At 46.3% G+C, this 24,985-nt stretch overlaps 1 protein-coding gene across 1 annotated transcript in view; it reads left to right on the forward strand.

Annotated features, from left to right (window-relative positions):
• Window positions 1-2,062: 2,062 nt before the first annotated feature.
• The window catches only part of Pitpnm3 (PITPNM family member 3), a 67,393-nt gene continuing 44,470 nt past the window's right edge, over window positions 2,063-24,985 (forward strand). The window contains exons 1-3 of the mRNA XM_042054879.1: window positions 2,063-2,141; window positions 2,686-2,781; window positions 10,514-10,621. Coding sequence (XP_041910813.1) covers window positions 2,063-2,141; window positions 2,686-2,781; window positions 10,514-10,621 — 283 coding nt within the window. The remainder of the gene's footprint in view (window positions 2,142-2,685; window positions 2,782-10,513; window positions 10,622-24,985) is intronic.

A 24,985-nucleotide genomic window follows, 5' to 3' on the forward strand; every position in this document is an offset into this window, starting at 1 on the left:
TATTTTCCTTTTTTCTCTTGTCTTATTGTACTAGCCCCAAACTTTCACATCCATTTAGAAAATAGTCTCATATTCATGGTAGCAAGTGACATCTATGATCAGACCTCCTTATGGCAAAGCCAGGGCCTAAGCGTGGGAAACTGAGTGCCCCTGTCCTTCTGAAGTTTCAAGGGGCTCCATAGAAAACGTGGGGCCAGAAATGACTTCGCATCTAGAGGGGAATTCCACATTGGTGCTTCCTGTGACCTCTGCCCTTTTGTGTTTCAGAATGTTCTCTCTCTTGGCTGCAAACCATAGAACATAACCTGGGTATGTGTCTGGGAGTTTGTTCTGGGCAGGGCAGGAGGGTTGGCCTCTCCAGAAACTGTTCACGCACAGGGTGGGGAGTAGTGCCAGCATCCTGCAGGCTGGTGGGGTGGGGTGAGCTGGGATGTAGTGGGTTCTCCACAGACTGTGCTCCCCACCTGAGGTTGGGCAGTAGAGTCCACCTCTCACGGTTCTCGGTACCAACTATGTGCCAGATGGACTCTCTAGATTCAGAATCACATTTTATTCCCCCATAGCGGGGCCTCAATCATGTTTCTCATCATACAGATGGGGAAGCTGAGGCAGAAGCATTGTTGGTATTACTGGCCCCCCAGTCTCTGTGGGGACAGGAAGTGACAGTCTAATGGCTAAAGCCTCTGGCTCAGGGAAGACGTACCCCATATGCATGATGATTTAATGTTTTTTGTTGAACGTGCCCAGACTGCAGGATACAGCCTTATTCTACATATCAGCGAGGAGAAGGAATGAATGATGCTACTTAGCTCATGATGTACCATCACCTAAGTCACCACGCAGTTCCAAAGATGCTTGTGTGGGGAAGGTGCCTCTTAGAACTGGCAAAAGAAGACCAAAATCTTGGTAATCATATAAGATTACGCACGCAGTGTGAAAGCTGAGTTTCCTCTGCCTTCTCTTATCAAATACCACTCCATAGAGATAAATGTTTATAAATGGCATCTTGGCATGTGTCCTCCCAAACATTTTAACACCTCTGGAAGCATATTTATGTAATAATTACTGTTCCAAACACTTGATCTTTGCAAAGACATGATGCTAAGCTTTTCATGCATTTTGTTTAATCTTTGCAATACGCTCCTAAGGCTGGCATGGACGAGCCCCGCAGTATAGATGAGGAAGCCAGTGCACAGAGAGGAGAGGCAACTCACTTGACATCACACAGCTTCTAAGAGGCAAGACCTGAGCTTGAACCCAGGCCTGAGCCCTTTGCCCCCATGCCACACATATCCCTCAGTATTCAGGTGTATGTCATTTTTAAAAACGAGGTCAGAAGAATATTCTGGAACTCTCTTGTGTATTTCTCCTAACCACACGCCACGGGCATCTTTCCATGTCAGCGCCTAATGCCCTACCTCATCCTTTCAAAAGCTGCTGGGCATCTCATATGGCTGTATATGGATGTGTGTAGCTCATCTCCTGCTGATGAATGCTGGGGTTTCCTCTTGCAGTATAGGTATCACCGAAATACTATGAGCAGTTTACACCTCTGTCTTTGGGAACGTCCCCAGGAAAATTACCAGGTTGATTTTCTTCTACCACTTCCATGGTTTTCATTCTAAAACCAGATTGCAATCTACCTGCAATCTCTTGCATCTCGCACACTTTGGAGTGTGTGTGCCGAGGGCTTTGTGTGCATGCTGGTCCCATGTGAACCCCAGAGTGCTGAATAGGGAAGGTTAGAGAGGGGGGGTAGGTGCCTGCTGTGTTCTTGCCCTACCTCCCTTTGGCCCCAGGGCAGGAAGTAAGATGGGGGCAGAGTTTGGTGTAGGGACCACTCTCAGTACCCATGTTTCGTCCTTGCTCTGGAGGGCCCTTAGCCCTGCTGCATGCTGCCCTTGGAGGAGACTAATAGTGGCTGCTGCCAATTTTGAGCCCTCCTGAAATGCAGGCATGGAATACATAATTTCTTATCCATTCAGCTGGAGATCGATTGTCTGCAGGGGAGAGGAGGGAAACTGAGGCTGGGATGGAAAGGGAATGGCTTTTCAGATTGCTAATGGCAGAGACAGGACACATCCTCAGTCATGCCCCTCTTCACTTGGATGTGTGGTGTGGAGCCCTGTCCTGGCCTGCATGTACTGTGTGTGGCTGACGTCGTTGGTGGTCAACAGGATGCCTGGTCTTCCCATGGGGCTTTGACCAATGAAATGGGAACGGAGCATGCCACTCCTGGGCAGAAGTGTTTTAAATCTGGGCATGATTTCCTGCGTTTCCTTGCTTCGCCGGACCTTGACATCTCATTCTGAGATGGTGACATCATAAGGTGGTGGCTCCTTGGAGCGAGCATGATGAAAAGGGCCTTATCTGACCCTTGTAAGTGGAAGTGAAATCACTGTTGCTATAAACAGCTGAGATATTTTATTACCAAAGCTCAACTAATGCTGACCAATACACTCTCCTTGGTTAAGTCTCTGGGCCACTCCCAACTCATTCCCTGTGGAGCTTCCTCAGAGAGAATTTTTGAACTTAAATGAAAACACCTTGGTGAGAAGGATTAGTGTGGTCTGAGGCTACAGACATGGAGGATGAGGTTGATTTTTGTCCGCGGGGTCTCGAACTGGCCCCTCTGTATTGGGATACTCTATTAGTCTTGACTAACATATATGCTCTCTTCGGTAGGTGGCCCTTCCCCGGGTGGCGGTGCCCCCTGGCACCTTCGGAATGTCCTCAGTGATTCGGTGGAGAGTTCAGATGATGAATTCTTTGATGCTAGAGGTGAGTTCCATCTCCACACCACCAGTCGGGCAACCTTTTGAGATGTCCTAAAAAGCGGATCCCTGCTGAGGCCGAGAGCCTTCTCCACCCACGCTTGTAGTTTCGCACCCCGTGCTTAGACAATTGGTGGGATTAGAAATGTTTTTAAATCTCCTAATATGTGCGAGGTGACTGGGACACCATGGGATACTGTGGTTTTGCTTGCCGTCCTCATAACTGTATGAGCTAGCTGGCGAGGCAAGCATCACAAGATGATACGAAGGGCCTTGGTGGGAGTGAGGTCATCAGGTAAAACCTACCAGCTGACATGAGGGAGAATTCAGCCAGGGCACCGGCTTTGGTGTGGGCGGGATATCCTTTCTGCAGAGCCAGGAAGTAGGAGCTTGTCAGGTGAGGAGACGAAAGAGGCTTCCAGACAGATGTGACAGCAGGTGTGGCGTCTCTAAATTAGGAACGACTGAAGAATATTTGGGCCCCTGAACGGAGGTGGTTGGAGGTGGTTGGAGGTGGTATGCAGGGGAGAAGGAGTGAGCGATGAGAATGGTCTGGGATGCCCACAGTATCCATGTCGCTTCCAAGACAGGCAGAGCCACCAGTGATGCTCAGGGGAGCTGTGACAGATAGTGGGCACCCAAATGGCACCCAGAGGGACCCCAAGAGTGGCATTTCAAGTAGAGAGAGCACAGGCACCAAGGTGTGGTTGTACCAGGCAGATGCTGGGGTGGGAGGTGTGTCATTCTGGAATTAGGAGAGAAGAGAAGGTAGCCACGCTGAGCCAGCCTGCGTACCAAGTGGTGGAAAAAAAAAAAAAACCCTGCGAGTCTGATCCCGGCTGGAGGGTCCCGGTGCCTTCTAGCTTTGTTCGTCCCATCCTGGGTGTTTACTTATTTGGAATGGGACTAGTTTGAAATGCCTGGTAAACGTGATCTTGAAGACAGACAGATGGTAGATGTCATCTAGACCTAGAACAGGACAGTGGGGACTGGTCTGAAAATGATCCTGACTTTGGCTTCAGTTAAGTCTTTTCCCTTCTTGGGGGTCTCAGTTTCCCACCCAGCTCTGTATATCCCCAATCTGAAAACATTTCCCAAATATTGGGGTTCAGAGGATTTCCAGGGACGTCTGGTTGGATGCGGGGTCTGTCCCCACTTAAGGCTTCCCCATCCCTGGCTCTGGGCAGAGAAACCGCTCCCCAATGCTATCCCTAAAACAGCCCGTTGGGGGCTCATTTCCCTTGGTGTCTGATTGGAGTGGCTGCCAGGGCTGCGTTTCTCCATAGCAACTAGCCCACAGTATGACAACACAGCTTCAATATTTTGATACGCGGAAGAGTTTCATTTCAATATTTCTGCAGTTCATCAGGGCTGTGTGTCCCTAGCTGCTATGATGGCATGCTGCAGGAGGCAACCATCTGTGGGGGGCACCAGGTCATATCTGTCTTGGGGCTGCTGACCCATCTTCCCTGCGAACAGCTGGAGGTCCTACCTGCCCCCATCCCTGGACCACTGTCTCTCTCAGCTGCCTCCAGCCGTGTCTGCTTTCCCCTCCTCAGTTTCAGAGAACCTGGCCTTCCCATGTGCTCGCCTGCGGCCACAGCACACCTCTGTTCTTCCTTCCCTCTGTCTTGTCATCTCCTTCTTTCTGTTTCCCAGGATTCCAGGCTCTCCCTCAGCAGGTGGCCTCAAACTCAGATCATATAAGATCTGGGATGCCCCTCAAGGTCTTTTATGTGTGTATTTGTGTGCAATGTGTTTGTGCATGTGATATGTTTAGGTGTGTATGTGTTTGTGTGTAGATAATAGAAGTCAACCTTGAGTGTCATTCTTTAGATGCCATCCACCTTTCAGTGGCCCAAGAACACCAATCAGACTAGGTAGGCTAGTCAAAGAGTTCCAGAGACCCACTTGTCTCCATCTTCCAGCTCTGAGATCATAATTACCCAGCCTCTTCCATGAGTGTTGGGGATCAAACCAAGTCACTCACGCAGCAAGCATTTTACCAGCTTAGCCTTCTTCGCAGTCCCATCCCATTTTACAAGGTGAGAAACAGAGGCAGGGGATTTATTTAGAGCTACAGATTGTAACAGAGCAGAGGGTACCTCATTTAGTCCCTTCTTTCATGGGTGTTTATTGAGTATATGCTCAATCAGCGTTAGGCCCCACCCTCAGTGTAGAGAAGACAGACCCCATTCCAGTCCTCATGGAGCTACTGCTTAGATAACAGGTGGAAAGGGAGAAGACAGTGCTCAGACAAATAAAACACATTGAGAATTGCTCTAAGAAGAACACAAAGCAATAGGCACTTCACTGCAGAGAGTGTTTGAATGGCAAACAAACACATGAACAGTTGCTCAACACCATCAGTCCTCAAGGAAAGGCAAGTCAAAACAGCAGAGAGGACTGGAAGGGTGGCTCAGCGGCTCAGCTGGTAAAGTGTTTGCCTTGCTAGCACAGGTACCTGAGTTCAATCCCCAGCAATCCACTTACACGAAGACACCAGGCATTGATGTAATCCCAGAACTGCGGAGGCCAACACAATACCAGTCAGTCTGGTCTAACTGATGAGTTCCCAGTGAGAGACTCTCTCAAGGAAGTGGATTGTGTTCCTGAAAATGATACTGAGTTTGTCTCCTGGTGTTCACATGCATGTGTACATACATGTATGTGTACACTCACACATTTAAAACAAAACAAAACCAAACAAAGCAACCTGTAAAGATGGGCTGGTGAAATGGCTCAGTAGGTAAAGGTGCTTGTTGCCAAGCTTCATGACCTGAGTTCGATCCCGGGAACTAAGGTAGTGGAAGCAGAGAACCATCTCCTGAGAGTTGCCCTCTGACCTCCACATGTGTTCTGTGGCACAAGACTACCTCTCCATATGCACTCAAAATAAACAAATGTAAATATAATGAATTGTTTAAATTGTAATGATATCACTATGTACCTGTTAGAATGTTCTATCAGAATAACTGGCTGAGGTCAGGCGGTGATGGCATATGCCTTTAATCCCAGCACTTAGGAGGCCGAGGCAGGTGGATCTCAGTGAGTTCCGGAGCAGCCAGGACATAGAGAAACCCTGTCTTGAAAAACAAGCAAATAAGCAAACAAAAACCCCAAACAACAACAACAACAAAAAAACAAAAAAAAAAAAACCTCAACAAAATGTGGAATAACTGGTCCTTTCAAACTGTTCTCAGGGGAAATGGAAAAAAAATTGATGGCAGCTATTAAAGAGGGGTGGGGGCTGTAGATCAATGTGGAATTTCCCAGCATGCACATGGGCCTGGGCTTCATCCTGTCCTGTTGCCCTTCTACTTCTAGGTGTTTACTCAAATTAAGGGGAATGTTATGCCAGCCTAATTTATTCTAGTCCCAAATGAAAACGTCCCAGATGAAAACCATTGAGCGAATGGTGAAACAGAGTCTGGTCTAGACGGAAGGAACGAACTGAGGCAGGTGGCAGTGGGGACGACATCGGAATAAGTCACCCTGACAGAAAACAAGTCCAACTGCAGAAGAACACTGTGTGACTGCCCTGACAGCAAAACTCTAGAAAATGCCAAGCAGCCTGCAGGGACAGGAGCAGATCAATGGTTTCTCAGGGTGGGAAGGAGGGTGATGAGATCACAATTACTGCCTTGTAGTACCTACAGTGGTCAAAACATCACATTGGCTGTTTCATTTCATTCATCCATTCATTTCTCCCAAATTTTTATTAGAAGATTTAAATTTGCACAATAAAAACTAATGAAAGTTGAAAGGCATCAAGATCAAAATAAAAACTGTTAGGAATTGCTATTCTCGTGGCCCACGATGTCTAGGCGCATTCCCTCATTGAGCTGAGAAGTACCTGTTCCTTTCGGGTCTCCTCTCTGGCGTCTAAGTGTCCACCCCTCCTTTGATGAATATACATGAACAAACTGGACTTGGCCTTTACAGGGCCAGTGGCTGGGGAAATGAGGGATCTGGAGCCTGATTATATTTAGGTACACTGGCGCTGGGAAGTCTAACCAAGAACAAAGCAAAGGGACACCCTCCCCCTCACAGGGCGCCAGCCTTCTGTCCTTTATCCATCTCTGTTCCCTTTTTCTTGGTACTCAGGATTAGGCTAGTCCCCCTGTCTCTGCTTCACTTAAGGCTGGAGTGTGTAGACCTGGATGCTGGGCAGCATAGTCCATTCATGGTTGTAGTCCTTTGCTTTCCATAGCAGCTAGGAGAAGATGGTGCTGGGATTAATAGCCCCATTTTACAGAAGACTCTAAGGCAAGGGCAGGTCTCATAGCTGGTGGGGAACTTAGGCTAGGTCTTCCCTCCTTGGTTGGGCTTCTGCTGTGAGATCATAGACTTGCAGAGACTCCAAGCTGAGAAAAGACAGAGAAGAAAACCTGGGATCTGAGGACCACTGACTGGCAGCTCTCTGAGCTCAGGCATGTCTCATCCCCCCTTTTTCCTCTAGAAATGTAGACAATAGGAATGTAGCCATTTAGTCCATGGATGAAGAGGAAAGAGGCCATAGGGAGTAGAGTGGTGGTTGCTAGGCAGAGGAACTCTTGTAGATGCAAACCACAGGGGTCTCTAAGGCCCTGCTCTCATCCCTTGTTAGGGTGGGGGGAGGGAGAGAGTGTCATGATACTGTCCTTAAATTTCTGGGGGTGGGGTAGGTAGGGACCATCATCAAGGTGAGGGAGAATGAGTAGAGGTCTGTGTTAGGGCAGGGTGAAGGTGAGGAGCAAGCGACAAGCACTAAGGTCCTTAGAAAGACTGTTTTTGTGGGCCTGATATAGTTGCTATTGGACAACCAACTAGAGAAGGTGACAAGTCCTCTGCTCCATGAGCTGGAGACCAAGGACAGTGCCTGAGCCCTTGGAAGGAAGAAAGGCTTCCTGCTAGCTTGCTCTGGAGGCTGGGCTTACAAGGTGCTCCCAGGCTTTGTCAGGGGCATAGCCAGGGGCAGAGTCATGCTGGGGGTAAGGTCAGAGTTGTACTCCAAGTGAGTGAGGCTCAGCATGGGGAGGGACTGGAGATGCCACCACAGTGTCTGCACCAGGGGCTACCTGGGTATGGGAACTAGCATGCAAAAGAACATATACTCAATTCCCAGGGCAGTCATTCAGATGTTTCCTCTGGGGTCCTGTGTACCGTGGGAAGGCTACTCTACCAGGAGAGAAAGTGGAGGGAGGCTAGGGTTGGGCCTTTCTGATAGGAAACACTCTGAAAGGAGCCATTTTGCATGCTGTGCATTCTCTAACCCCTCTGCCCCTCTCCATGTGGGAGTGTGTGTGTTCTGGGCCTTGTAGGGGGCAAAGCCCATTGCTTCCAGAGTGAAGATCTGAAGGCTGAATGTGGAGAGCAGGGGACAGGCAAGAATTCCAGGGGGAGGGAGAGGCAAGAGACAAAGCATTTTGGAAGGGTGAGCAAGTGGAGAGGGAGAACGGGAGAATAGGGCAGAGAGACAGGGAGAGGGAGCAACCCAGGGGAGATTCGAGAAAGGAAGCAGAAGGGAGAGAGGACACACATACACACATACACACACATACACACATACACACACACACGGGGGGGGGGGAGAGAGAGAGAGAGAGAGAGAGAGAGAGAGAGCGCACAAGTGCAGAACTGAGGGGGGTGGGGGATGTGGATGCATAAGACAGCCAGTGATCAGAAAGAGGAGGGGGCAAAAGGGCAGGAAAGCCTCCCAAATGGAGTGAGGACCCTAAGCAGGAGACAAGATCCTGCAGAAGAAAAGGAACTCCAAAGACATAAGAGAGATTAAGGAGGCTCTTCCACTCCGAGAAAAGGAGAGACCCAGAGGGAGGGGAGGAGAGCAGAGGAGAGGGTATGGTAGGACAAGGGAGAGACAGTGAGGGCATCCTGAGAGAACACAGGGAGTCTGAGAGACACAGAGGCAAGTTCAAGGACCCTAAGAAGTACAGGCTCATGGGAAGAAAACCCCTGAGAACCCATCTTCGGGGGGCGGGGGCAGGGACTGGAATCAGGCAGGAGGGATCATGCTGAGTTTGTGAGGGGAAGAGGTGTTTGATGGAAAACCAGACAACAGACCAAAGGCGAAGGGAGTTGAGCCACACAGGGAGAGAGACCAAGAGGAAGAGCTCTGTTTCACTGAAGTCTGCATGCTCAGAGCTATGGAGCCCTGGCAGACCCTAAGGGCTCTGGCAGCCTCACATACACCTCTGGGATAGAATCTCCTGCATTGTAGGAAGCACTCACCAGCATGTACTGAGCACCTACCTGGCACCCCACTCTCTGGTCTTCCCAGAGTTCTTTATGGTGGTGTCCTTCACATCACTGACTTCCTGTGGGACAGAAGTCACACAGTATGTGCTTAGGGGTCTTTTTGCTGAAGGACAGTTGTTGGAATGGGCAAAGAAATACCCTCTCTGATCTCCTGCCTTCACCTCCTGAATGCTAGAATTGCAGGCATGCACCACCATGTCAACCTTATGAATTAATATTTGTAAATATGTATACCAATATCACTAGTAAAAGTTTCATAATGATTGTTAAAGCAATCAAATAAATAACACAATAAGGCAGGAGGCATTTTCAGATATGAGATCTGGATTCCTGAGCGCTAGTGTGAGTCAGAACGCTGGACAGCTCCCCAAACTTTTGGTCCACCATATTGGTTGCTGGAGAAACCCTCTGCCAGAAAGGCAGCTATCAGCCTTTATTCTTTATTACCCTGAATCGGGGATTCTCCTCAACACCCTTGCTTGATGTGATGTGAAGGAATCCACAAAGCTCTTCACCATGAGGGCTCATCTTGGGGTGGGCGGTGACAGTAAGAAGTGTGTCTGTTCCCACTGGTGTGCTCTTATAGAAACATTCCTTCTCACCAGCAGGGATTGTGTCACAGGTGTGGTGGGGGACCCAGAGGCTTGTGTATGGTGTGGATGGGGGATAGAAGCCCACTGCTTCTTCCCAGAGTAATCATTAAGGACAGAGACAGGGCTAGGGGAAGTTGAGCAGGAATGGAGACATTAGAAGGTTCCTGTAGTTGAGATGGAAGCTAAGGTCTCCGTGCAGTTCCTATACCTTAGAACCAGAAGGCTTTCCCTCCCCTTACCTTAGAGTTACTCCAGCACCACTCCCGATCCAACTAGCCCAAGCCTTGCTGGTGAGCGACTTGTCAGGAGGAGACGGGAGCACAATGGCTCTTATCTCTGGGCCCCCTCTGTGCACCAAGGCTCTGAAATCATTCACCTCATCTGATCCTCCCCAGAACCATGTGAGGTGGACATTGCCTGTTTATTTTACTGTTGGGAAAAATGGAGGTTCATAGAAGTCCAGTCACATTTCTAGAGGAAAACCATGGGCAAATCATGAGTTTTTGGTCTTTTATTTCCAAGAAATGCTATTCTCAGTGCTAGGAGTGGATAACTGTCTCATTGCCACTTTCTTCTGCTATAGCACATGGGCCCTGCTGAGTCACAGCGTCATGGTTGCAATGACAAATTCCTCAATAGTTAGTCCTGTGAGTGAAGATACTTTCAGTAGTTGAAGTCTTGGGAGGATGATGAAGCTCAGTGGTAGAGCTCTTGTCTGCCATGTGCAAGGTCTTGGGTCCCATCTTTAGCACTGAAAAAAAAAGCCAAAAGCGTTTTAAATCTTTTTCAACTTGTGGGTGAAATGAATACCCCCTTAGATACCAGCTCTGGTTAGGGCCACCCATACCTGTCCCCGTTTGCTAACATCCATCTCTCCCCTTCCCTCAGAGGAGGTGGCTGAAGGTAAGAGTGCCATCCTTATTGGAATGAGCCAGTGGAGTTCCAATGACCTGGTGGAGCAGATTGAGACCATGGGGAAGCTGGAAGAGCATCAAGGTGAGTCTCTGCCTCTCCCAAGACTGGCTGTGCATGTGTGTGTTACAGGGTGGGGGTGGAGGCTGCCCCTTGTACCTGGGACCTATAAGACTCTTTGAGGGACTGTATGTGGGGGCCAACTGGGGCAAAACAACCTTAGGGTACTTCAATAGGACACCTCTTCTGTCCTCAGAGTAGCACTCAGGAACCATGGTAATCAAGGGCTATCTAGGTCAAACTGTTAGAGGTTTATGGGACTAAAATCATTTAGATAGATAGATAGACTTCCAGGAACTAACCTGCTCACAAGACCTGCATGAGTCCCTTCCCAAGGGAGTCACAGCCCAATCACTTCCTAGCAGGCTCCATCTTTAAGATACTCCATAGTCTCCATGCTATTACACTGGGAACTAAGCTCCCAGTGTGTGAACCTTTGGGAACAGACACATTCAATCCCTAACATTCATTTCATTTTTTTCCAATCCTTTCTTGGCCAAACAAAACACTCGATGGTTTTAGTCTGGGCAAGCCAGAGTGGCTAAGTAGCCACAGCCAACCTAATCAGGAGTTGTCCAGAGAAGGTGGTGTTAGCCCAGCCCAAGAAAACGGCCATCTTGCCCCAGGATTCACACCTTTTCTTATCCCAAATCCCTTCTCTTTTGGATCAGAGCTTGTTCCATGCAGAAGTACCTATCTTGAGAGACAGATAGGCTCAAGTTATTGTTTTCATTTTAAGAATAAAGAAGCTACGAGAAGCTGGGTCCGGGTCTTATTTAAGGTCCTTCTAGGCTGGGACACTGTCTCTAACTTGGCCTTAGGGGCCAGATGAAGACTGGATCCTTTTTTGAATGTGACAGTAATCTAGGGACCATTTAAAGATTTGGTTCTACTGTTGTGGGTGACAGTACCCAGCCATGTATTTGTCCTCAGACTGGGTCCTCAGTCTGCTCTTTGCTTCACCCTAGGAGCTCAGAAGGACTCCAGAATGATTCCCCTATTCTGGATCCCACTCTCCAGCCAGACTTAGTAGCCACAAAAAGACAAACCCAGGTCTGTAGTCACCGTTCAGTTGGCCTTCCCTCCTCGCTTCCACCCCCACTTGTCTGCTAAGGCTCATGTGACTCAGACTCAGTGTGAGCTCAGCAGGGGTGAGGGAGAGGCAGTGCAAACGGTGAGGGTGGTGTGGTGGGGGTGGGGGGAGTGGAAGGGGAAAGAAAGCAGAAGGAAGGTTCATGGGTCAGGCAGAGCCTCTGAAGTAGAAGGTCTGGACAGGAGCCTCCATCCTGCCACATCTCAGGAGCTCTCAAAGTCTTGTTTTCTTCAGCTGCAGTGTGGGGGTACAGGTGTGCGAATTATGAGATCATGCTTTCAGTAATGCAATCAGGTCATTATAATGATGAGTGAACATTCTTACACTTCATCAATATGCACCTGCCTGCTTCAAGCTTTCTGCCCTTCCATTCACATCTCATCCAGGGGACTCCTTCATGGTAGTGCCTGGCTGATCTCCTTACCTCCAAATAGGAGCTCTTAGGAGCTCCAGACTCCTGTTTGCTGGTAACACCCTGTCTGCATGACTAAAAGACGCCATTGTATTCACAACTTCTGAATGCTGCTGACCCTCCACTGCCCCTTGAATTATCTTTTGCTTTCCATCTTTTCTGTCCACCACCATTTCTATTATGACACACAGACACTTCTGGGCCATCCTTACGTCCAGACTTTGAGGGTGCTGGCTCTGGGGAGAGTGTACCTCTGTGCATGTGCTCCTGGGTTATACTTCTTTTCTTTTTAAATTGTGACCACATCTTGATCTCTTGGTCACCCAGTTGTCTGTTCTGTGAGTTTCTTCATGTTCCAGACAACGCACATGTCCCCAGAGAGACTGGTCTCTCTCTCTCTCTCTCTCTCTCTCTCTCTCTCTCTCTCTCTCCCTCTCTCTCTCTCTCCCTCCCTCCCTCCCTCCCTCCCTCCCTCCCTCCCTCCCTCCCTCCCTCCCTCCCCCCCCCCTCTCTATTTTTAGACAGCGTCTCTCTATGTGTTCCTTGCTTTCATGGGCTCACTCTGTAGACCAGGTTGTCTCAAACTCACAAAGATCCTTCTGCCTCTGCCTCCCAAGTCTAGTTTCTCTTGTTTTTCTTTCTCTGAACTGGGAGATTTCACTCACCTTGAATATTTTTATACTAAACCTACAGTTCATGGTTTCTATTCCCCATGGGTGGTATAAATTTAGACCCCACACCCATAAGTGGCACAGACTTAGGGTGTTAATTACTCATGTGTGACTTTTTCTTTCTCACTGTCTGTGAATGTTTTTTTTTGGTTGCTGTCTCAAAGGAATGGTATCTGACTCTCTGTGTGTGTGAATTTTTGTGTATGTATGTATGTATGCATTTATATGTACATATATGTGTTTGTGTGTATGTTTATGTTGTGTGTATTTGCATATATGTATGTGTTTGTTTGTATATATTTGTGTTTGTGTGTATATTACATATATATGTGTGTATTATGTGTATATGTGTATATGTGTATTTGTGTGTATATGTGTTTGTATGTATGTGTATATTGGGGTATGTGTGCATATGTATAAGTATTCTTTTATGGATATCACATTCCTTCAGGGATCCACTTTAGCTCTCACCATCCACAGACTGGGATCAAATCTCGAGTTGGCAGCTTGTACTCAACCCTTAGCCTGGGAGCCTCCATCCATGGGATTCCAGGATCCCGGGTCTGGGTCTGCTCTGTGCAGATGTTATCTTCCTCTCCAGGGCTCTTCTGGCTCTGTTTCTGTCCTTTGCCTGTCATCACTCTTTATTGTAGACCAGGCTACAGATTCACATTTGGAGTGATGTATATTTCACTAAAAAGAGATCCTTAGGTGTGAGCCCTGTGCACTTTAGTTATTATTTGATCATTACTTGTTCTATTTTAATTAGCATTTTTTATTGTTGTAAAATCTACATAGCATATTTTTTAAAATATGTTCAGTGTCTGGTTCAGCAGCATGACGTCACGTTGCTGTCTGGCTGTCCTCATGCATCATTAGAACTTTGTTACCATTCCAGACTGACATGCTGTATTGAGCACCAATCCTCACCCCTCAGCCCCTGACAAATAGCAGGCTGCTTCCCGTCTCTTCTCCAGGCCCCTCAGAAGTAAGATCACATGGTGTTTGTCCTTTTGTGGCTGGCTTTTTATTAGCATAATACTTTTGAGATTCATCCATGTTGCAGTATAAATCAGGACTTTACTCCATTTTGTGACTGAATAATTTTCCATTGTATATACCCATTGTGTTAATCCATTCATCTGTTGATGGACATTCAGGTTTCTACTTATTGTGATTAATGTGGCTGTGAGCACTAGCGTACAAATACCCACCTTCTTTCTTGACTATGTTCTTGTTGGAAGAAAATCAAACAATAAAAACAAAGCCAAAATCTTCCTTCCTAGACCTTTCCACCATAGACCTTCTTGTACAGCTCTCCAACCTGCATAGTTCAGTGACTCAAATTAGATATTAGTGTTGCAAATCACCTGTTTTTTTTCAACTTAGCAGTAGCCTTGAAGAGCCTTTTCTATGGCAAACAGATTCATCCCATTCTTTTTGCCTGCAGTATTGTACAATAGATGCACCATCATTTACATAGACATTCTGTAGTGACAGATATTTTTCATTATGAGAAAAATGCTTAAAGGCTTATTTCATTTTTTAAAGTTATATATACCTGTGTATGTCTGTGTGTGGTTAGATGCACATGAATGCAGGTGCCCACAGCAACCAGATGAGGGCATCAAGTCTCCTGGAATTGGAGCCATAGGTGGTTGTGAGCTTCCTGACATGGATTCTGGAAACCAAATTCAGGTTCTCTGCAAGAGCAGTGTGCACTCTCAGCTGTTGAACTCTCTCTCTCTCTCTCTCTCTCTCTCTCTCTCTCTCACTCTCTCTCTCTCCTCTTCTTAATTTATTATTATTATTGTTGTTGTTATTGTTATTATGAGTGTGTATGTTGAAACAGCATCTGGCTGTCCCGGAACTCACTATGTAGACCAGGTTGACCTTGAACTCACAGAGATCTGCCTGCCTCTGCCTCCACAGTATCTGACTTTCTTAAACACATTTTTTACCCCATCCTCTATTGGAATATTTGTCTTTTGCTTATATGTGCTTACATGTTCTGGATGTAACTTATTTTCTGTTATTGAGTGAGTTACTTTTCTCATGATCGGGACCCAAGACCTGACAGAAACCACCTTAGAGGAGAAAAGGTTATTTTGTCTCTGGATACAATCTATCCGGTCTGAGAAGGGACCACACCTTCCTAGGTCAAGAAACAGAGACAGAAACATGCCTTGAGCCCTGCTTTATCCTTTTTCCTTTTTCTAACAGGTGTCTATGTATGTGGTATGTGTGTCTGCATGTTTATACGTGTGCATGCCACACATGTGTGTGAGACCAGAGTTTGGCATTAGGTGCCTTTCTCAATCATTTTCTACCTTGTGTATTGAGGCAGGGTTTCTTGGAGTTTACTCATCTGGCTCATCTGACTGACTAGCTTGCTAGGGGCTGATATCACAGGCAGACTGCCACACCCACCCACATTTATGTGAGTGCTGAGGGTCTGATCTCGTGGTATGATAAAAGTGACAATCAAAATGAGCCATCACAGCTGCATATTTGAAATTTTGCTTCTTCGAAATCTTGTACCAGCATTAACAGTTTGTCAGCTGAGTCTTTTGGGTTTTTCAATGTGGCATATCATCTAAAAATCTTAGCAGTTATATTCTTGCCAATATTTATACTACTTATTTTTCTTTTTAAATTGCATCATATAGCTATCTTAGAATTTTGCGTCCATATTTACTCCAATCTCTATAACAGGGCAACCCACTTAAGGAAGCAATTTATTTACTTTTATTTATGTGTATATGTGTCTATATACATGAATTTATCTGCACCACATGCATGCAAGTGCCTATGGAGGCCAGCAGAGGACATCTGATTTCTTGGAACTGGAGTTCCAGGTGACTGTAAACTGCCATGTGGGTGCTGGGAACTGAACTTGGGTCCCCTGGAAAAGCAGCAAGTGCTCTCAATCACTGAGCCATCTCTCCAGCCCCAGCGATCCAGTTTTAGTGCCAAAATCACAACTCACAATAAAAATATCACATATTTGTACAACAGGTACCTGAGGTGTTTGCATCCCTAGGCTAGTACCTAGCAGATAAAATCATGGCAGGCTTTTGTTTGATTCTGATTGTGGTGATGTCACCCACTTTACAAGAAAGGACAGTCCTTACCTTATGGTTTCAGAAATGCCTACCATCAGGTTGAAAAAAAGAAAACTTTCTAAAAAATTATCTTTTCTAGTTTCCCAAACTGTTAGTATCCATTCTTCCCCATTATTCTCAATCTTTTTTTTTGTCAAAAATCTACCAATTTTGCAAAAAAAAGGTATGGTTCTTAGTTTTATTTTTAATTAGCTCTATTGCCAACTCTGTTTTTTCTATTTAATTTATATAAATTGATATTGCTTTTATTTCATGACTTCCCCTCCTACTCTCCATGTGATGCAGTTTAGAGAGAACAGAAGACATGAGTCCTTTCTGAGGCGTTGGGGCGGGGGTTACATTTTCAGTGGGAGATTAATTTTGCAAATATCTTTTGATGATTTTTTTTCCTTAAAGGAGACTCCTCCATTGTACAAATTTCGCTCACCACAAAACTTGCATCCTGCCCACTGGTCCATCTCACAGGTCTGAATAAGGAGTCTTCTCACTCAGTCATGCCCAAGGAGTTCAAAACCTCCATTTTCTTCTTGATCTAATGAATACTCAGAGCCATTTATAAAAATCTTGGTGAATGGATTATTTTTTATTGTCAATTTGCAATTTTCAGTACCTTGTGGCTAAAATGTTTGATTTTTAAGTATTATTTCTTCAAGACCCTTTCTTGTTTATTGTATGTTTTCTCCCTTTCTGAACATTCCTTACAGTTTTTGTGTTGTTTTTGTTTTTTGAGACAGGGTTTCTCTGTAGCTCAGGCTTCCTGGAACTTGCTCTGTAGACCAGGCTGATCTCACAGAGACCAGAGACCCGTCTACCTCTGCTTCCCTAGTACTGGATTAAAGATGTGTTCACTACATAAGGCTTCCATGATGTTTTTAAAAATAAATTTCCTCTGCTTGTAGGTTCTATTTTCTCTATTAGGTCAAATATATCAACCTTTCTCCTTTCAGTTTTTTAATGCCTTTGATTGGCATAACCCAATTTTTTTTTACACATCCTTTTCCTGTATTTCTAAAAACTGGCGTGTTTAAACATTTATTTGCATGTGTGCCTGTGTGTCGACCAGGAGACAGTTTCTGAAAGTCTGGTCTTTTCTTCTCCCATATGGGTTCTGGGGCTCAAACACGGGTCAGGCTTGGTGACAAGGGTCTATACCCCCTGAACCATCTGGCCTGTTCAACAAGTCCGGGTGTTTTAAACACGCCTTTGTTTTGCCTTTGAATGCAATGCCAGTTACATCCAGATCTTTGCCAGTGGCTTTCTTGCATGCGGCATCTCTGGCGAGCAGCCGGAGGTAAATGCAATCTTCATTCCTGGGTGGAGAGCCTGGGGTTTCTGTCCCCGGAGCTGTAAATGCTACAGTGTTCTCCTCTTTGCATTCTGCTCACACTTCCTGAGTGGAATTCACTGGCATTGTTTGTGCGCTGGCACCTGGATGTTCTCATCATTGCTGGGAAGTTTCCTTTTCATTGTCCCTTCAATTCAAGTCCATTTTTCCTGTTGGTCCTTCCAATGCTTACGCTGGACGGATGCAAGAATCTTTGCCGTCGCATTTCAATTTCGAACTTGTCCTTATCCCCACACCCCACCTTTTTTAAAATTTATTTTTTTTTAATTTTTATTTATTTTTAAGATAGAATCTCACTATGTAGCTCTGGTTGCCCTGGAACTCCTTATATAGAACAGGCTGGCCTCGGACTCACAGGTATGCATGCCTGCCTCCCAAGTGCTGGGATTAAAGGGGTATGCCATTAATATCTGACTAACTTGTCTGTATTATTGTTTGGGTTCTGGGTAGTTTTCCTTAGCTCTAATCAGCAGCTAGTCCATTTTCTCTTCCTCAGCGCTTTCTGGCGGCATCTGTGGAGCTGGTTTCATTTCAGCAGTCATCTTCCCACTTTCTTACGCTCCCATCCGGTTTTGGTTTTCACCTAACCCGGCATTGCGTCATTGAGACCACAGGTTCATTCTGTGTTTTCTGAAGTTCCCTTTTGCTCTGTTAAATCTCAGAGCTTCCTGTTGATTGGAGATGGGCGAGAACAGACCACACACTTGAGGTGTGATTAATTAGCCACGGCTCGAGAGCGAGATCACCGCACAGGGCAGTGGCTTTCTGATTCCATTAGCTCAGGAACGTGCAGCTGCTGCGAAAGCTGTCCAAGTGAAATACCTCTTGCCAAATTCTATTTTTAAGCCAAGGTATAATTCACGTGCCATAGAATTCACTCTTTCAAAGTGTTCGTCCCGTGGTTTTTGTATGTCTGCGCATAGCCATCACTGTTACCTACTTCCAGAACATTCTTTGTCCCCAGCAAAAGAAACCCCTTTCCGCTCGAGGATCACCCCGACCCTTGTCGATGGAATCCAGCAGACGTGGCCCTTTGAGTCTGAGTTCTCTCCTTTGTTATCACTGTCTGAGCCTCTTCTCTATTGGAGCACATATCAGTGCTCCATCGTATCCTACGTTCCATGTTACTTCATGGTGCAGACACACCACACGTTTCTACTTTTTGACTATTGTGAATAACTGATGTGTCTGTGCATGCGTGTGTGTGTGTGTGTGTGTGTGTGTGTGTGTGTGTGTACCCACATGTATGTGTGTACACATGCAATCAACTCTCTTGATACATACCTAAGAGTTAGAATTTTTGTACAATATGGGAATTTGGTTTAACTTTTTGAAGAACTCGCAGAATCTTCCAAAGCAGGCTCCATTTCACATTCCCTCTGGTGACATGAAAGGGGCCTGGATTTCCAGATCCTCACTGATGCTCCATGCTCACATCCGCTGCCTTTTAGGTTATTGCCTCCTAGTGAGTGCTTTGGATTTTCATTTCCCTAATGGCTAGTTATGTTAGCATCTTTCATGCGATTATTGGCCGTTTGCTTTCCTTTTGGAGAACTTTCCACTCAAATCCTTTGCCCGCTAGTTGTCTTTATTCTGTTGAGCCGTGAAAGCTCTAGATGCGCCCCAGCACTGGCACCTGGCCAGACGCATGACTTACAAATGTTCTCCCCATCTTATCGGTGGTCGTTTCATTTCCTTAACAGTATTTTATTTTTTTTTTTGAGACACAAAGATTTAAAATTTTCTTGAAGTTCGAATAATCCACTTTCATTGTCTGTGCTTTTGGTCCCATAGCCAAGAAACTATTACCTAACCCAAGAGCCTGACGATTTATATGCTTTTAGAATTTTATAGTTCCAGCTCTTATACTTAGGGTTTTAAAAAATTAATGCTCTCAGAGTTTGTTTTGTGTATTATATGAGATAGGGATTCAACTTTATTCTTAACTGCTTTTCATTTTTAAAGTCTTATGTGTATCTGTGCACGTCTCTGTGTGAAGGAGGCTAGAGGCATCATATTCCCTGGAGGTGAAATTGCAGGTGGTCTCAAGCAGGTCCTCTACAAGAGCAGCAAGCTCTCTTGACCTTGTGCCGTCTCTCCAGCCCCTCAGCTATACTCTTTTGCATAAAGGTAATCAGTTGTCCCAGAACCATGTGTTGAAAAGATTTTTGTCCTTATTGTCTTGCTTGGGTAACTTTGTCAAAGTCAGCTGGTCAGAGGCATATGGATTTATTTCTAGATGTTCCATCTTACTGAGCTTATATTATGTGCCAGGGCGTTCTGTCTATTTACAATAAAACCAGAGGTAGGACAGCAAAAAAATTGTTTTTCTTCTGCAAAATTTCTCTGACTGTTCTGGATTTTTATATGATTTTAGGGTCAGATTGCTCATTTCTGCAAAGGGACCAGCTGGGACTGGTTGACTCTGGAGATCAGCCTGGAGTCTTACTTTGATGGCATTATCAGTCCTAACACATCAATATGGAGTGTCTTTACATTTACCTAGGTCTTCTTTGTTTATTTCTTTAAAACTAATGTGTCTGTGCATGTGCGTACGTGTATGTGAGTGTGGTGTGTGCCCATGTATGTGCACAGAGGCTAGTAGAGGATGTCCGGGGTCCTGCTCTATTATTCTCTTCTATTCTCTTGAGTCAGGGTCTTTACTGAACCCAGAGCTAGGCTGGTTGCTAGCAATAGCAACATCATCCTATCTCTGCCTCCTGCAGCACATGCCACTACACTCTACTTCTACGTGTGTGCTGGGATTTGAACTCTGGTCCTTCTGCTTGCACAGCAGGTGCTCTTACCTCCTGAGCCATCTCTCCAGCTCCTCTTCTCTAATTTCTTTCAACGATGTTTTATAGTTTTCAATGAACAAGTCTGAGCACTTGTTTTATTAAATTCACTCCTCAATATTTTCTTTTCTTGTAACTGGAATTGTTCCTTAATTCCATTTTGACACTGTTTATTACAAATCTGTGGCAATGCAACTGACCCTCTTTGTTGATCATGCATCCTGAAAACCTGATAGATTGTGTGTGTGTGTGTGTGTATAAGAGCAAAGGGATCCTTAGGATTTCCTATATATAAGGTCACATCACCTCCAAATAGAGGAAGTTTTGCTTCTTTCTTTCTAGTCTGGTTACATTTTATTTCTCCTAGTCTAATTTCCCTGATCATGCCCTCGAGAATAACATTGTATAGAAGTGGAAAGAGCAGAATCTTGTCTCATTTCTGATTGCTTGGGGATGTTTTCAGTCTCTTACCATTACACACATTCACTGCAGCAATGTATTTATTTATGTGTAAATAGATGGTTTGCAGCATGTATGTCTTTGTGCCACCTTCATGCCTGGTGCTAGCAGAGGTCAGAAGAAGGGGCTAGATCACCTGGAACTGGAGTTAGAATTGGTTTTGAGCCTCTTCGTGGATGTTGAGAATGAACACAGATCATCTGCAAAAGCAGCAACTGCTCTTAAATGCCAAGCCATCTCTTTTGGGGTTTTTGAATGTGTCCCTCATCTATTCCCTCATATTTCTAACTTGTTGGGGATTATTATTTAGTTGAAGGTCTTGGGTCTTTTCAAATGCCTGTTTATACTCATCTATTGAGATGCTTGTGTGTTTTTCCTGCTTTATTCTGTCTCTTTGGTATAGTTGACTTTTATACATTGACTAACTTTTTGAGGTGCTTGACAGGTTCTTCTATGTTGTTAACCTCTTATACTCAGGGTTCATATCTTCCAGAGTCATATATACTATGAGCTATCCCTATAGAGCCATCATCTATGGTCAGGGCTCTTTTTATTCCTAAACGATCGCATCATCACTGATGGCAAAGAAGCAGTCAACGTTATGTATCCCTGATAAATTTCTCTGTCCCCATCTCTGCACTCTTTAGCTCTGCTCCCTAGCTGTTCACCTGCAACTTTAGATTCCGTCCCTGCATCTAGACACGTGGTTCCCAAAGAGTTGGGCCAATAGCATTAGCATCACTCGGGGACTTGTCAGAAATGCGAGGGCGGGATTCCCACCCGATCGTACAGAACCAGCCCAATTCTAGAGGCGCTTAGGAGCTGTTTAACTAGCCCTCTAAGGGACTCTGTTGCATGTTAACTTAAAGAGTGATTAAAGATTATGATGCCGGACTGGTTCTGGGGATGCACAGCTCCATTTCCCTCCACTGGCCTAGCTTCAGCCATTGAGTTTGGTATCTTTCTTGCACAGCGTTGGCTTTCCTTTCATGTTTAGCAGCATTTGGCATTGTGTTCCACTTTGGTAGCTGCCTGTTAGCGGAGCTCTGAGTGATGGGAACTGTCTATTTAGCACAACCTGTCGCCATATGATCACTAGAGAGGGCTAGGAAACACTATGGGGTGAGTAGAACAGCTCCTGATTTATTCTTTTTGCATATTTTCATCTTCTCAAGGTGTCCTCTTCCTCAGATGTCCGCTTTTTCTCACACATAGGGACAGGTGTCTTTGCTTGGCACACACAGGGGTCGGGGAAGGCTCATTTCACTGCCTCATCCACTGTGGATGAATGCCAACTTCTTGCAGAATTCGGAGCCTCTGGTGCTTCCCCCTAAGCCCGCTTTGTTCTCTGAGCTTCCTCCACATGCGCCAGACCTCACCCTGCAGAGCTGAGCTTAGGCCCTCCTCTGGACTGAGCTGGCTTTCTGGGCACTTGGCCTTTGTAGTCACACAAGGCTCCACACGGAGAGGGGTCCAGAGTCCATGTCCTGCTCTGCTATCGCCATCTTGAAATCCTTAACGGTTTGGAATAAGGTGATTTAATCTTCCCTTTTGCCCTGGCTCCTGCCAACTCTGTAGCCATCTCCAGCTCTGTCCTTCAGTACTCTCTGCCTTCTTTCTTTTTGGTGGGGAGGGGGCGTGCTTAAGCACGGTTTTGGTTTTCAGAAGACATTTCTTCTTATTTTCCTTGGCTGCTGGAGATTCAGATGGAAGTAATTTATGTTCTTTGTAGAGATTCGGGGCAGAGGAAAAAGTCTGGGTCATGCAATCAATTTACTGTCTTCCTTCTCCACTTCTGTGATGTTCCTAAAATAGGAGAGCAGTAACATTGGCTGCTGTGGTAGTGGGAACTGAGTCATTGCTACCTGCAGAATGGAGCATAAAGCTCGCATCCTGGCCTGCACGGCCATCCTTGTTCCCCACAGTCGTCATTTCCCAGGGCTAGTGAGTTCTCTGTTACTACAAGGAATTTAGCATCCTTGAGCAGCTACCATGAAGGACATTTAAAAATAGGGCATCAAACTATTGCTGAGGCCCGAGATACCAACATCACCTCTGATGGTCTCGGCATTCCTCCGCTCCCCCTCCAATCACTCTGTGTTTCTAGTTTAGTGGAGAGGGCTAGGGGTAAGCTTGTCGATGCTCGCTCAGATCCACTCGGAGCAGCTCCACCTTCATCCTTCCCTGCTCCATCTCTAGTTCTTACTACCCTGGGCTGCAGGAAGCTCCCCTGTGATCCCATCCTTGCCCTGTCTGTCCTGCCCAGCACAGCTCATCTGCCTCTCACTTGCCTATCTGAGCACAGTTGTGTCTTCTGGGTTTGCACTTTCTTTCCACAGCCTGGCATTTAAGTCCATCTTGACCCCAAAGCAGCCATTCGGGTGTCCTGGTGCATCCACACATCCCATCATTCACTCACATGTCACTTTGTGTCAGAACCTGTGCTAGTCAGTGTAGATAATTTGGGAAGGGCCTTGGGTTTGATTGATTGCCCATCCTCCAGCCCACTTGAGCTGTTACAGTTCACTTAATCAGTTGCTCTAACAAGATAGGGGAGAAATAAAGAGGGAGCTAAGAGGACATAGAGCCAGAGCTGAGACTCCAGGGGCTAAGGAAACTGTGCTGGGGCCCCGGATAGACCAAGGAGGACACAACAGACAGAGGGAGCAAGTATAAAAGTGAGAAGGAAGGTCTGAGAGGCAGGGAGGTTTGGGAAGTACATGAAGCTCAGCTTATTTCCTTTCCTATTTCTTTGGGGGGTGGCGAGCAGAGGTTAGGGTCTCACTAAGTAGTTCAGCCTACCTGTGAGCTGGAGACCCTCCTTCCTGGGTTTCTTGCATGCCTAGGTTCAGGTGTGTGCCACCATGCCTGGTCTACAAAGTTCATTCTCACTGAAGTTGGGGTATTAGGCATTAGATGAGGAATAGAAAGGGGTGGGAGAGTCTTGTGGAGGGAGCAGGGGAAAGAAAACTGAAGCTGAAGGTCCTGCATGGAGGCTGAGGAATAGGGGCTTCCTTGGGAATGGCCCTGGGTCTGTGAAATGGATTAAGCAGGGTAGCGTTGAGCTAATTTTGGCAGAGCTCATTCTGAAAAGCAGCTTAGTCACTGAGGGTTGGGGATTGGAGGTAATGAACTACTACCTGCAGCTGAGCAGTACTCAGCGTTTGGGGAGTGGCCTGTTTAGGAGGGGCAGGTAGGTCTTTCCTGGCCAGCCTCCTTCTTGAACTGACCTAACAGCTGGGCTGAACCTGTTAGGCCTTCCAAGGCCCAGGAACAGAAGCATATCAGGCACATAGGGGCTTTAGCATCTCGTGTCCTGGAAGAACAGATAGAGAATTCCCAGACTTTTCTTCAGGGTCTGAAACCCTCCCAAGGAGTCACACAACCTCCCTTTGGATGCAGAGAATGGTTTCTCTTGTTCTGTATGTTTATTGAAAGAGACTGGTTCGTGGTTATGTGGTTTGCATATTTTGTGTCCTGGGAGGGAGCTGGTGGTTTTCTGGAAGATGGGTGGGAAGAGGAAAGAGATCACTTGGTGATTAGCTAAGAGTCATTAGCACGGTAGGAAGTGTCTTCTCTGGGGAGATGCTGTGACCAAATCCCCCAGAATGTATGAACTTGAGAAAGGCAAGATTTATGGGACTACAGCCTGAAACAGCAGTGGCCCTAGCTCCCAGCCCAATCCTCAGCCTCCAACCCTAGCCATGAGACCCCAACTTCCAACCCTAGCCCTAAGTCCCCAACCTCCACCCCCAGACCTGAGCCTTTAATCTCCAACCCCAGCCATCAACCCCCAGCCCTCTTGCCTAACTATCCGGCTTATGAGTGCTTCTGGCAGCTTCTGTGATCAAAGCAAGCTTAAGCAGAGACAAAGTGGTTGGGCCCAGGGGCCCTGGAAAGTTCCAGGCCAAGTGGGGTCTCATTTAGGTAACGCAGAGCCAGCTGCACATTTGGTTAATGGCCCACGTCCTGGGAGCCTGCTAACCAGGAAACCGGGTTTCACAGCTTACATAATTCCTCTGTCGCTGGTGGTGGCTCTGAGGGGAGATAAAGCCAGTCTAGGCGGAGCAGGCAAGGCCAGCCTGCTGCTGTTGCTGCCCCCTCCCGTTCCCTACCCCATATACATCATTTATAGTGTGGATAGTAGGCCCACCATGGTGACAGTTCTGTAATCCTAGCACACTGGTGGTGTGGCTGAGACAGGAAGACTGGAATTCCAGGCCAGCCTGGGCAACATAATGAGACCCTCTCTGAAAAAAAAACAAAAGGTTTATAGGGGTTGGAGGGAGACCAGGTAGGCTAGGTGGCAAGAATAATCAGAATGCGTTGTACATGTCTGTAATAAATCAAAGAACAAAACTGATAGAGAGAACAGAAGATGGCAACAGCAAAAAGCAGACTCATGACCTCAGTGTCCTCATCAGTCTCGCGGGGCACCTGGCTCCAGCATCACTGTAGGCGAACTATGTCTGCAGGAAACACTGGCCA

The sequence above is a fragment of the Arvicola amphibius genome, chromosome 4, assembly GCF_903992535.2.
Source record: "Arvicola amphibius chromosome 4, mArvAmp1.2, whole genome shotgun sequence".
Classification (NCBI taxonomy): Eukaryota; Metazoa; Chordata; class Mammalia; order Rodentia; family Cricetidae; genus Arvicola; species Arvicola amphibius.